The 14,354-nt window shown below is 39.7% G+C and overlaps 1 protein-coding gene across 2 annotated transcripts in view; it reads left to right on the forward strand.

Moving 5' to 3' along the window:
- Nucleotides 1–4,232: 4,232 nt before the first annotated feature.
- rbl2 (retinoblastoma-like 2 (p130)) overlaps nucleotides 4,233–14,354 on the forward strand; it is a 112,968-nt gene continuing 102,846 nt past the window's right edge. Inside the window, exon 1 of one of the 2 annotated variants that reach the window (XM_087995902.1) lies at nucleotides 4,233–4,329. In XM_087995902.1, coding sequence (XP_087852028.1) covers nucleotides 4,248–4,329 — 82 coding nt within the window. In that variant the 5' untranslated portion in view covers nucleotides 4,233–4,247. Of the gene's footprint in view, nucleotides 4,330–9,777; nucleotides 10,354–14,354 lie in introns of those variants that run through there. The other variant, XM_087995903.1, reaches the window with a different exon arrangement.

Consider the following 14,354-nt stretch of genomic DNA (forward strand, 5'->3'; position numbering starts at 1 on the left):
TTATGGGAGTCTGTACAGAGACAATGGGTCCAATAGCCTCCTGTCCTGTAAATTCAATGATTCTTGTTATAATAGAGGTGTGGGGCACAAAAGGAGGGAAGATGATCTGTTAAATTTGTAGAAAGCACTGGTTCAGCTGTGACTGTAATATTTATCCAGTTTTGAACAGAATCTTCAGGAACAATGTGAGGAAGAGGGCACGCAAAGAATTGACAGGAATGGCTGCAGGAACAAAGAGCTTCAATTACTGTATTTTGTTTCAGAGAAGAAACAGTTGAGAGAAGAGATTTGTATACAATGTTATGAAGGGTTTGGATAGAGAAGAGAGGGTGAAACTGATCCCATTAGTACAAGATTGAAAGTCAGAGGGAAACGGATTTAAGGAAATTTAAGCAAAGAAAGAACGGTGGCGTGAGGAAAACCATATTCCCACAGTGAGTATTTGGGCTCTGGAATGCTGTGCCTGAGAGTGTGGTGGAAGCAGCTGCGTTCAAGCGGGACCTGGATTGTTATCTGAAAGGGCAGATCGTGCAGGGATAGAGATGCTGGCAGGGGAATAGCAAGTGGTGACTTTGCTCCTTCAAAGAACCGGTGCAGACAAAGCGGACTGAGTAACCGGCTTCTGTCCCCTAATCATTCTGTGAAACTGATGGATTTCCTACATTGAGACACTGTCGCACCTAATTTCCTGTAAAACACATTGGGACGTCCTGAGGTTTTGAAAGACAATGCAAGTCTTCACTTTTTCCTCACGTTGTGTATCGTAATGTGCTGATAGCTTTTCCAGTAAAAACAGACTTCTCTGTTGGTCACAAAATGAAAGTACCAAGAGCACTGTTGCATTGTTACAAGCTGCAAAGGATCAGGGGGAGAAAAAAAAAAACTGCCAGGTAAGTATCTGGAGAGATAAGGCAAACAGTGTAGATTTTGAACAGATCTGGCAATTTAAAATGGGTGTCTAGACTGTGCAATGGGGTATCAGCAGCAGAAGAATTGTTTCAACTTTAATAATGTGTAACCTCCTGGTTCAGTTTACCCCATTACAACCAAGCTAGGGATGAACCTTGGTTCAACAAAGTGTGCAGGAGGGTATGCCAGGAGCAGCACTGGGCATACCTAAAAATGAGGTGTTGATACAGGACTACTGGCAAACACCAGAAGCAGCATACAAGAGATGGGGCTCTAAGCCTACATCCTGTCACATCCAGTTGTGAATGGTGATGGATATTAAAAAATTAGTAGGATCAGGAGGCTCTACAAATATTATCATCCCCAATGAAAGGGGAACCTAGCACAATACTGCAAAAAATGAGCCTGAAGAATTTTCAATCAGCCAGAATTGTCAAATGGGTAATCCAATTCCTGCTCCTCTTGAGGAGCATCATCTTCAGCCAATCCAAATCATTCCATGTGATATCCGCAGAAGAGCATCTAACACCTCAAGCCTGGTCCACCATTCAGTATGACCACAGCTGACCACCTCCGTTTTTATGGTCCCCTAAGGCCAAAGGCATTGGAGAAAAGGTAGACCATTTTCGCTCCTCCAGTCTGCTTAGCCATTCATTGAGATCATGGCTGATCTTGTCCCTCAGCCTTTGATTCCCTTAATGATTAAAAATCTATCTGCTTCAGCCTTGAACATACTTAATGATCCAGCCTTGACAGCTCCCAGCAATACAGAATTTCACAGATTCACTAGCCTTTGAAAGAAGAAATTCCTCCTCATAGAATAGAAGAACCTTTTATTTCACTGTACTTCCACACATGTGATAAAGTGTACGACATTGCCCCATATGGCGCCATTTTAAGTGCAACGTACCAAGGCACAGATCTTAGATACAAAATATAGAAATAAAAGGGAAAAAGACAGGAGAAAAAAAGTTACATTACTTACAGTTGTTAATAGTATAGATTAGAAAAATGAGTAAGTTAAAAAGATAATATAGTCTTTCAGTAGGTCAGCGCAGGAGCTTCCACACATGGTGTGCCTGGGCTTGCCAGCTGCTGACTGCCCACATTGGTCCCCAGTCTGACAACCATCACTCTGCTTGGGGCCCCCAGCCCGCTCTGCTTCATGTTGCCAGCTCGCTGTACCTTAGGAGAGCACCCCAAGAGGGGGACAAAGGGGAAATAAGTGAAGAAAACTAGAAATAAACAGAGCGGAGGAGCTCCTACTCTGCTGCCATCTTGGCAGTCGTCTCCATCTTAAACATGCCCCTTTACTCTAGATATGCTATGTAGTACCACAAGGGGAAACCACTTTCTGCCTCTATCCTGTCAAGCCCCCTATGAATCCTGTATGTTTTTATAAGGGCGCCTGTCATTTTTCTATATCGAACCTTATTAATTCCCTGAGATCAAAATCTATGCATCTCAGCCTTGGATATATTCGACAACATGTAATCCAGTACAGAATTCTTAAGAATCAGTGTTTTGAGTAAATAAATTGCTTCTCATCGCTGTCCTAAATGAGTGATCCTTATCCTGTGACCACAGGTTTTTGATTTGTTAGCCAGGGGAAACTTACTGTGTGACAACACTGTCAATCTTCTTCAGAATCTGATTTGTTTTAATGAGATCACGGATCATTCTTCTAAACTGCAAGGACATAGGCGCATATTTGTTCAGCATTATGCCTAGGGCAGTCCTCTCGTCCTCGGAACCTTTTGATGCACTATCTTCAGTGGAAGTTCATTTTTTTTTAAAATATGGAAACCAGAACTGTGCACAACACGCTAGGTGTCGTCTCTCCAAAGCCTACAAGATTTTTTTTGCAAGTTTCTTATTCTTGCATTTCCTTGCAACGAAGGCCGATGTGCACTTTGCCTTCCTGCATGCTTGCTGTACCTGAATGCTAACTTTGTGTTCCTTGTTTGAGCACACGCCAGTCTCTGAGCATCAGCATTTTAAAAAAAAAATCACACTTTAATCATTTGATACAAGAGCATGTTTCCTAATTTTGTTCAGTGTGGATAAACGGTCAGTGATAGTTGGTTAATTTGTTCCAACTTTGCTACTTATTCTTTCTGTATTGATACCTCTTTTAATTGGACAGTACAGGAGACATCCACTAAGGTCGCTTTAATGTTATCGAATGTAGGTTCTGGCAGAAGTGGCCCTGTTATTGAGAAGATGGCAATGAATAAAACCCTGTTCATAACAAAGGCAAAGGAAACTCAACAATTTAATTACTAATGTTTCTGTCTGTGTCCAATATAGACTCCTGTTCCTGTGATGCTCACCAATCATGGAAGATCTCCTCCTCTGCCAGCAGATTCCATGTTCTATCACTTGTCCCAAACAATCCTTGATCCCACTCTGCTTTGTTATGCCTTGCTGCCTTTTTATTCCTCTTGACTTTTACTTTCTTCTGTTATTCACCTCCATTCGTCTCTGACCGTTCCACTCTGCATTCGCACTCTGTCAGTCCCTTTTTCTGATTCTTGCTGCTAGGATGGTTTTTACCACCCCACAGAATTCATGTTTGGACTGTACTGAGAAATTGCTGTCAGTTCTTACATTAGCCAAGTGCTTTGGTGTTGTTTGGACGATGTATTATTAATTCATGGAAAGCTGAGTAATTCTAATTTCTGCAAGGAGCTGTACTACAGATTGCTGCAACATTTCTGATCACTGCTGTTAGAAATTAATAGTAATCAAATGCAGTCAACCTCAAAATCATCAGTGAACTTGTTGGGTTCAATTTTAAACTCACGTAAAGCCCATTTGCTTTGAGATTAAATCAGGCCCAACTGTTGTCTTAGAAGTATAAGGGATCAATTCTTCCTTGGCTTTTCAAAAGTACAGTGGTTTTCAAAGGGTCAAGAACAGTTGTTATATTAATTTTAAGTCTCACAAACCTATGAAGCCAACAACTCCTAAGTTATGAAAATACTTTATCTGTGGATAAGCAGACATGAGTGGAAAATACTTAACATATAGGTAGACATTTTTTTGAATTGAACGATATGTCCATAGTCACAAATATTTGTGACAAATAACCAGTTTGATGACTTTGACCAGTTTTTATGTCTGTGTTGCCAGGAAAGGACTTTTTGTTCTTCTGTCCATTTCACGCTGAATTTAAGAAAACTTGTAAATATTTATGGTGAAATGAACAAATTATTGGATTTAAACAAAAATCAATCAAAAAAGCAATTTTCTAAAATGATCTGCTCAAAGAATGCTGGTCACTGCTGTGCGTTCTTTTGATGCATAGTAAATTATATAACAAGTACTGATTTTAAATGTTCTTTCTCAACAGACGACAGCCTTGTACAGTTTCTGAAGTGTTCAACTTCTGCTGGGTGCTGTTTGTTCAGACCAAAGGTAAGTAGGCAAATCATTGTGAGTATCTAGTGCAAAAATAATTCAGAATAATTTAGAAACAAATGGTAAAACATTTTCTTATAATTATTGTGTAAATAATTCAAAGCATGTTAACTTGGATATCTTAAAGCCATGGTTTCAAAGATAGTTCATGAGCTTTGTAATACATCAGGTGTGCTTCAATATGTAACTTTTTTTATTTCATGTCAGGATTTGCAAACAGATGTTTATTGAATTTGAAAGCTGCTATATGGTTGTTTTGCTGACATATCTTCAAAATATTGACCTTTCTCAATAGTCAGGTTACGTGCTGAATCTACAGTTTCTTAAATTCCAACAATTATTTTAAGCTATTGTAATCTCTTCCGTTTGATTTTCATATTACAATTGTTCTTAATTTAAAACACACCATCAAACGTTGTTTCCATTGCATATAGTGTGTTGATCCAGCAAATTTTATGTGGTGGCTTGTTTTTGATTTGATTTATTATTGTTATATGTACCTTGCTCGTGAAAAGTTTTTTGCTTTGCCTGCAATACAGGCAGATCATACGATACAAAGTGTATTGGTGTAATAAAATGGAGTGAAGAATACAATGTTACGGCTGCAGAGAAGGCGCACAAAGAGCGAGATCAACATAAAGTTTGAGTGATCCATTCTGAAGTCTAAATACAGCAAGGAAGAAGCTGTTTGGGCTGCCTGTGGTTACTGTTTTCATTACTAACTTTAGTTCTGTGGCTTTTTGCTGCCCATTGGATTTGTTTTGGCTACAATATAACAATCAAACTACATATCCTTGCCATAGTTCCCAAAATTATATTAAGCTTTTGCATCACACTAAAGCCTTTATGGGATTTAATCCAATTAAACCTCTCCATCTGATTTTCTTTCCAGTCTTTCCTTAATAAAGCACCTGTCACGAACACATGAATGCTTCTAAGATGGCTGTAGTCAGTATTGTGGTAAAGGAAACAAGGCAGTAAATTTGTGTACTGAAAAATCCCACAAAAACGGCAATGTGATGATAATCAGTTCTGTTCTTGAGAAATAAATGTTGGTCAGGACGTTGAGAGAAATTCTTTTTATTTTTCTTCAAACTAGATATTTTCCATACACCTGAGAAGCACTCCCATTTAACATCTCATTCAAAAGACCACTCCTCTGACAGTGCAGAGCTCCCTCAATGTTATTGTGGTGTATAAGCCTACTTTTGTCCTCAAATCTCTGGAATAAGACTTCAACCCTGACAGTGGCAAGAGTGATAAGTCACATAGTGCTGACATTGTACTTCAGGACATTATCTACATTTATGCTTAGGAAGGGATTGCTGACACTAATGGTTCATGTAGATGTTCTCCCATGACCATCTATGTTTGGTTCTGCCAGTGTGCACCTCCACTCCATACCTGTTGAAATAAATTTAATTGCCCATTCACTAATCAGTATGCCTTAGAATCTTGCTATATGTAAGCCCCCCCCCCCCCTCCCATTTTCTCACATTAAAGCAATCACTGTATTTTGAAATAATTCGTTGCACGTGAAGTTTTGTGCCTTATTTCTGAGGGAAGGGATAAACTGGTACCAAAAGATGAGCCTTTTTTGTAATTATTTCACAAAAGATCTTTCCAAACATCTTGCTAAATCTGATCAGACTGTAAAACTGAAATTGTGACTTCATTGTGAATAACGTTGAAAATTGAAAAGACTCCATCATCATAGTTGGTGGGTGGCATAGTGGTTAGCACTGCTGCCTCACAGCGCCAGAGACCCAGGTTCAATTCCCGCCTCAGGCGACTGTGTGGAGTTTGCACATTCTCCCCGTGTCTGCGTAGGTTTCCTCCAGGTGCTCCGGTTTCCTCCCACAGTCCAAAAATGTGCAGGTTAGGTGAATTGGCCATGCTAAATTGCCCGCAGTGTTAGGTGAAGGGGTAAATGGAGGGGAATGGATCTGGATGGGTTGCGCTTTGGCGGGTTGGTGTGGACTTGTTGGGTCGATGGGCCTGTTTCCACGTTGTAAGTAATCCAATCTAGTTTCCATGTTTAAGCATGTCCTATTTCTGACTTGTGGAAAAAAAATCGTTTTGTTTGTGAACCATCTGCCTCACATTACTGAGGTGATGAAACCTGTATCTCGTGTTGAAAATGACAGTAACAGGATTTGGATATAGTCTATTTGGTTTTACTAAAGAAAAAATAAATAAGTGAGATATTTTTCTGAACCCTTTTCAGGTAGATTTTACATGGCTGAAATCTGGGGACTAATTTGAAACCTAAATGGTGTATGTTTCTTTAAGTTACATTTTTCTCTTTTCTACTATAACTGTGATACTCTTTGTTTAAAATATTTTTTGTACTGAACTGTACTAACTATTTTTGATAATCAAATGAGCTGGTTATGGATTCAATTAAAGGGATGTTTGGGTACATTTTAAACCACTGATTTAAAAAGCTGCTGGTTTTGATGCTAAATTGTGCAATTAATGTTTCACATACTCTTATCTCTCACTAAAGCAATCCAAGCTCACTCATTTATATTTTGCAATGGCAGTTGCTCAGTTTATTTATAAGAAAACATAAAGCCGGTTTTGGAATTTAATTTGCTACTGCAGTTATTGTCAGTCATTTCCTAACTGCACAGAAATGTGTAATGTGTAGTGGAGTGTGAAGGTCACACACACCACCTCTCATTACCAACTGCAATAAACAAGAACCCCTTCCTGCTTCCAATACTGCTTGTGGACATTTTGTGGACATCACTGTTAGTGATCCTAGTTCATTTCTCTCCTTTATCAATCGACGCCCTCCCCATGAATATCACTGTTTGGAAGATCTTTTTGTCTTAATCAGAATTTGAGACAAACACATAACAATAAAATCTGAAGTTTTTATGCCAAAGTTAGCTTCTGAAATTGCTAAATATTGTTAAAGGATAAATTGCATTTTCCAGGTTGACACAATTCGTTGGTGCTTCAGTGTACCGTACCCAGATAAATAGGAAATAAGATGATGTGCATGGTGAGTTCCTAGTATACTCCATGTGCTGAGCTGAGGCCTGGTTTCCATAATGACAGAAAAGGAAAACTGTTACACTAGCTTCATCAACCTGACTGCCTCCCTTCTAGTGGGAGGTCTACTGTCAGAGAAAGTTTGCAGCGTAGAAAGGCTCCAGATGAAAAGGACAAAGTGAATGACTATCAATTGCAGAGGGATGTGGGTCATATTTTTGGCTGTGACTGAGCGTGAGTGAATGAAAATTTGGCTTTTTTATTTATAAAAGTAACACTTTTTCTAGTTTTGAACTAACTGGTAACTAACTATAATTGCCTGAAAATTGGACAATTGTAAAATTCCAGATTATGTATGCGGCCATTTTGTCAGTGTGTCAAAACCTGATGTGCAACATTATTGGCTACAGACAATACTTCGGGCAATATCCTTTGCTACAAGTGCTCATGGGTACTAACTGAAGGCAGTTTTCTCACCTTTTCTGTTTCAGTCCATCTGCTCAGCGTCAGACAAATTTTGTCTGGTGACCTTGTTACTAAAACATTTTAGGATATTATTAACTATCCCTTCATGTCCAGCATCAATAATGTTTACATATATTGGCAAGGCTGTCAGGGTTGAGTGGGGTTTGCATCAGTTTTCATCTTTATTTCAGTTTGTTGGTATTCTGTGATTAGTTTTCCAGGAGCAATGATGATGGTCACTCCAGGTCATTGTGTCCACTCAATAACTTGCTTGATGTTACTGTTTTTCTTGGCCCTGTCAATAGTATATTTTGCCAGTCCCTTTCTGTGACACTTGTTCTGAACTTCTGTGATATCCTGATCACAAAGTTGATTGTTTACTCCTGTCCTGCATTTCCTCCACGTCTTCCCTCTCTTGCTTCTGCTTCTGCTTCTCTTTCTTCTTGTCATCAGGTACACAGGGAGAAGCTGACAAAGGCTGAGTCCTCCTCATAGTGACATTGTGTTCTGCTGTATCCTGCACAACAAATAGTGTGCTGCACTCTGAACAGTAACAGGAAAGCTTCTCCAGAGTGGTCCAGGTGGTGGAAGTGTTGGCAGGCACCTCTGGGTCTGCTTGATGGCCTTTTTATATGTGAGTTGTGCACTGAATCATGAGCCACGTGATCGATGGTTAGCTCTGGTCACTAAGCAGCACACCTCTGATTTCTCATGGCTGAAAATCTGTTAGTAATATGGACTATTACAGAGTGAAGGCATCATGATCCCTGCTAGAATGCTAGACATTGATCTGCATGATGTGCTATCCATGGTCTCATACCAGTTGGACATTAAGGGAATCGAGCAGTCTGCAATTGCTCCCAAACCCACAAAGTAATGCGTGTAATCAGTATTACCCTGCACCTTGGGGAAGCCATCGTGATGCAATCTTTATCCCTTGTTTTGCATATTCTCTTATTCAGCAGTCTATGTTGAACTAAGAGAGTTTGGAAACATTGCTTGCTCCATCCTGCCAAGTCACAATGGTCATTTGGCAGTGGCAAAACTATCTCCTACTGCTTCTGAAGCTGCATGTCTTTCTGAAACAAGTGGCAGATCACAGTGAGCGAGTCCTGACAGAAACAGAGACACCGACCAGCTTTGACAAAGGGTCAGTTAGACTCGAAACATCAGCTCTTTTCTCTCCCTACAGATGCTGCCAGACCTGCTGAGATTTTCCAGCATTTTTTCTCTTTGGGTACACCAACCACAATGTTTCTTGCTGAGATGGAGATGAGAAAATCACTCCCTCGAGACTCTGGGGCTAACATTGGGGAAATAGGTGGTCATTGGTATGCCTGGGTTGCACTGTTAGAAAGAATTGAGCAGGCTTGATTTGGCTAGCTGGTCTTTTCCTGTTCTAAGTTTATAAATGCTCAATAGGAATAAAGGGGCAACGTACAATATGAAAATACATTGCTTTCATTTATACCATTTGGCATGAAGCAAGCAGGCTTCAGGAGGCTCTTATTCCCTTGCACCACCTGTAATAAATGCACTTCCTAATTACAATGAATCAATATATTGTTCTAGAATGGATCTTAAATGTGATTTTACAAGGTTGTTTGTCAATCTGATCCTGGATTAGGTACTTGGCATTTCTAGTATCTTTCTGAGAGGGGGTCGTTTAGCTCAGTTGGCCAGTTTATGATGCCAACAGCATGGATTCAGTTCCTGAACCAGTTGAGGTTACCATGAAGGACTCATCTTCTCAACACCTACCCCTTGCCTGGGGTGTGGTGATCCTCCGGTTAAACTACTACCAATCATCTCTCTCTAATGACAAAGAATGCAAAGTTCCTATGGGACAATGATGACTTCATTTTTACTTTCCCAAAGATTGTAGAACATTTTTATTAAGAGGATGTTTAACAAGAAGGAATACATTTTGCACAATCACAGCAATAAATCAACCATACATCATTGTACACTTGGTTATTACGCGTATCAGTGAGGCGTTGTGCTGCTGAGATGTTGGTACCTTATTCAGAATAATCCATCTGGTTTCTCTGTAATGAACTCTTCTGGAAAATTGTTTGCCATCTGATCAGCATGGTTACAGAGATCAGAATGTCACTGTTTTGTTGACTTTGGATCGGGAATTTGCTTTTGGCTGAATACACAGCTAAAGACTTAATTGTACGATGACCTTTCAATACCGTTTGCCAGGTAATTTGCTTCAGCCTTCGCAGATTCCAGCTGGGACTCTCTGAGCATAAGCAATGTTTGGTCATGCTGGAACTTGGATGGAGTCAGCAGTGATGGCTAATTGTATTTACAGAGATTTGTTTCAACTTGTGCAGACCTGTTCGTTTCTGCCACAGGGTTCAACCCAGTTGTAGTCGGCGCTGAAAGCTTGAGCTACTCTTTTTAGCTTTTTCCACTTCACAGTTGATTCACTAATGCTCTTCCAGTATCTGGCCTCAAAGAAAGGTTCAAGCTGTAAACCTGAGTTCATTACTTTTAATATTCTGCAGGGGATGCAAACAGCTCTGACTGCTCTTCATTGCTGAGGTAAGGAAACTGTATTTTCAGGCTTGCAGAAAGCATCGTTCACCAAACCACCTTGAACATAACTCAACTATTAGCAATGAAACGGATGAGCAGCGGTTGCTTAATATCGCTTTTATAATGCTAATGATTCAAATACTTTTGAAAGAATCCTATGCATTTTGAGGAATTTGAAGAGAATGTTGTTCTTTTCATGCTTGGGCTTGCAAAGTAAAATCTTGCTATGTAGAAAGTCTTTTTTTTTGCAACTTTGGTTTTGCAATGAGTAGATTTGATGGGAGCTTTTAGTAGACTCATTGCTTCATGTATATAATTTGTTGGAGGTGAAGCAGGTACAGTTAACTGTAATAAAGGGAAATAAATGAGAATTAAATTTTCTTGCTGCAACTAAAGAGAATAAATCAAGTAGTAAGTAACATCTTTGAAAATAATTTGCCTGGGGAATCATTTGGGGGAAATAGAACTCTAATGCTGGAATTCCTATTGATTTAAACAGGAAATTGAATGTAAATGATGTCTATTCATTTTTGATTTTTATGAAAACCACAAGATAGTGCCAAGGCTTTAGATTAAACATTTGTACATTATCATAAAATTCAATGTTTGGCTCTGCAGAACAACAGCTGTGAAAACATTCACCTCAAAACTTTGTTTTTTCAATCTCCAATAGCTCGACCTGAACTTCAGCTGGAACTGTACTAATTTTCTCTAAGACCTGAAAACTTGTCGAGGAAGAGAATAAACTCCTATTTATTTATTTATATTTTTTTTTGTTGTAAAAAGGATTGCAACGTGAAAGTGATTCACTATCTTTAATGCAAACTATTTTGGTTCAGGAGTTGAGAAATGTTAAATTGGTGAAAGGTTGTTGTTGGATTGCTTGACAAAGTCATGGACAAAAGAGCTGAATGTTCAATACATGAACTCAGAGCGACTGTGTATGGCATCAAGGAGGCATAACAAAGAAAGTCATTGGGAGGCTTGGAGAAGCACTCCACTGGTTGGAGTTGTACTGAGCATAAACAAAGATGGCAGTGGTTATTGGAATTTTACACAAGGACATTGTTAGAGAAATACCCCCGTCTAGTGTCCAAGACCGAAACACTATATCAATCGCTTCCTTAATGATCCTCCCTCCGTTGTGAGGTCAGAACTGAAGATATTTTTTGATAATATTGACTACCATTTGCAACTTGCCCAATCTGGAGGCAGTCCGTTTCCATTTGCAGCAAGACCTGGACAATACTCAGGCTTGGACTGATAAGTAGGAAGTTACATTCATACTGCAATGCCTGGCAATGATCAATTCCAACAAGACAGAATCTAACCATCTCCCCTTGAAATTCCATGGCATTACCAATACTGAATTGTTTATTATACATATTCTAGGGTTTCTATTGATCAGAAACTGAACTGGACCAGCCTTATAAACATTGTGACGACATAAGCAGGTCAGAGGCTAGGAGTTGTGCAGTCAGTAACTCCCCAATGTCCACCATCTATAAGATACAGGTCAGGAATGTTTTGGAATACTCACCATTTGCCTGGATGATTGCAACTCCCACAACACTCAAGAAATTTGATGCCATCCAAGAAGAAATGACCTGATTATTTGATTGACTCGCCATCCATAATTTTAAATATTCCCTCCCTCCACCATGGCAAAGTTGAGGACCAACTTTTAAGATGCATTTCAGCAACTGACCAGAGCTTATTTGGCATCATCTTTCAAACCCAACCTCCATGACCGAGCAGGACATGAGCAGCAAATACGTTGGAAACACTATCCTTCATAAGATCCCCCATAAGCCACACATCATCCTAACTTGGAACCAGATCATCATTTCTTTAAGGTCATTGGGTTAAAACCCTGGAACTCTCTTCTTAACAGCTTGAGGGTTAATCTGTGACCACCATTGAGTACAGCAGTAGAAGAAGGCAGTTCTGCCATTTTCTCGAACAGTACAAGATACGCGACAATGCTGGCCTAGCCAGTGATGTCTACATCATGTAAAATAATTAAAAAATAAGACTGAAGTCTATCTAATGCAACTAATGAAGTTGGGGACTAATGATAGCAAGGAGTCACACATGACAACTCAGGGACCCATACATTCTTCTCTCCTTTTTGAGAATACGGGTTGCTTACTTTAACATTGTCACAGCATCACATATCCTGGATAGGCACATGCTGGGAAACACTCAGTGACACAAGTTCCACCTTAAGTATGTCTTTTAAATTTGCTGATTCAGCGCTCTTCAATAAATAGCTCAATACATACTAGTAAAATAAATTCTCCAACCAGATAGAAATGAATTAAAGAAAGAGTGTTCTCCACATTGAAAGCACTTCTCCAGTAATTTAAAGGATAATTGTAGAATCTAATTCACCTTTTTACTTGTTTCTCTGCCAATTTTAATGGCATGTTTCCTCCCTGCTGTCTCGAGTGTATCAGCTGCACTTGAGTGGGCAGCCACACGACTTCAATCCAATATCATTTGGAATTAGCACTTAGTAAGTTTCTTCTGTAAATAAGCAACCATATGAAATTAATTAATGAACTATTTAACAAATCGTGTACTTAAAAATTGATACTTTGAATACAAACTGAAAGAATGAAGAATTTTGTCGAATATGTGAATGGGGTGCAGAAATAAATTTCCTGATTGGTTTCCCTCCTAAATCTCTCAGCTCTGACATCTCCTTACAACCTGCCTAAGGGTGGGAATAGAGTGCAGTGGAGGCTTTGAAATCATTTCAATAGTTATATCCCTTGAAGTAGGGTTTATCATGCTCATAATTCCTTGATACATGAATGTTTTCCCTGTAAGCTGACAGACTTAATGCCGGTATATGGAGTAAATCATTTACCACTGAGAGCATTGTAAGCTACTTTGTGTAATTAATGACATGTTCCTGACTGCTGCATTATTAACCATAAAATAAATTAACCCACACTTGGGGGTATTGCATGGCTAACTGAAATATCTGAATTCCACTCAAACCATCAAGTGATGACCTTCAAGACCAAATCAAACTAGTCTTTGGTAGATATTTAAGTACACAGAACTAAAGGTGATACTTAAATATGTACACAAAATGCTTTTTACGTTTGCCATTTGATAGAGAACCTGTTGGCTGATGGAAATTTCTCTCAAGAGAAAGTGAGGACTGCAAATGCTGGAGATCAGAGTCAAGAGTGGGGTACTGGAACAGCACAGCAGGTCAGGCAGCATCCGAGGAGCAGGAGAATCGACATTTCTGGCAAGAGCCTATCATCAGTAATGAGGCTTATGAGCCAAGGGGATGGAGAGATAAATGAGAGGGAGGTTGGGGCTTGGGGGAAAGGTAGCTGAGAGTGCGATAGGTAGACAGAGATGGGGGCAATGGTGATAGATTGGAGAGGAGGTTGGAGCGGATAGGTGGGAAAGAAGATGGACAGGTCATGGGGGCGAACTGGGATAAGGTGGGGGGAGGGGAAATGAGGAAATTGGTGAAATCCACATTAATGCCATGTGGTTGGAGGGTCCCAATCTTTCAAAATTAGACTCTGGCACTCACCTGTGGAAATTAAAATCTTTTATATCTGTCTTTGTTATAATAGATTTCTGAAGTGTGCTGGACTGTGTGTAGAAGCTGCAGAAATAGGCCAGATAGCCCACTGAGTCTGCTCCATTGTTCGATTATGGCTGACACGTTTCCCATTCCCATTCTCCTGCATTTTCCCTGTAACCTTTGATCCCATTACCAAACAAGAACCCATCTCTTTCTGTCTTAAATAAACTCAGTGACTTGGCCACCACAGTCTTCTGTGGTAAAGAGTTCCACAGATTTACCACTGTCTAGCTGAAAGTTTTCCTCATCTCAGATTTGAAGTGTCAACCTTTTAATCTGATGCTGTACCCTTTTGGTCCTAATCGCTCCTGCTAGTGGAGGCATCTTCTCCACACCCACTATATATGCATCTCCATTTCAGTAAGATCCCGCATTGTTCTTCTGAACT

This window comes from Chiloscyllium plagiosum, unplaced genomic scaffold (assembly GCF_037043375.1).
Source record: "Chiloscyllium plagiosum isolate Xiang-an unplaced genomic scaffold, Cpla_swu_hap1 HiC_scaffold_17, whole genome shotgun sequence".
In the NCBI taxonomy this organism is placed as follows: Eukaryota; Metazoa; Chordata; class Chondrichthyes; order Orectolobiformes; family Hemiscylliidae; genus Chiloscyllium; species Chiloscyllium plagiosum.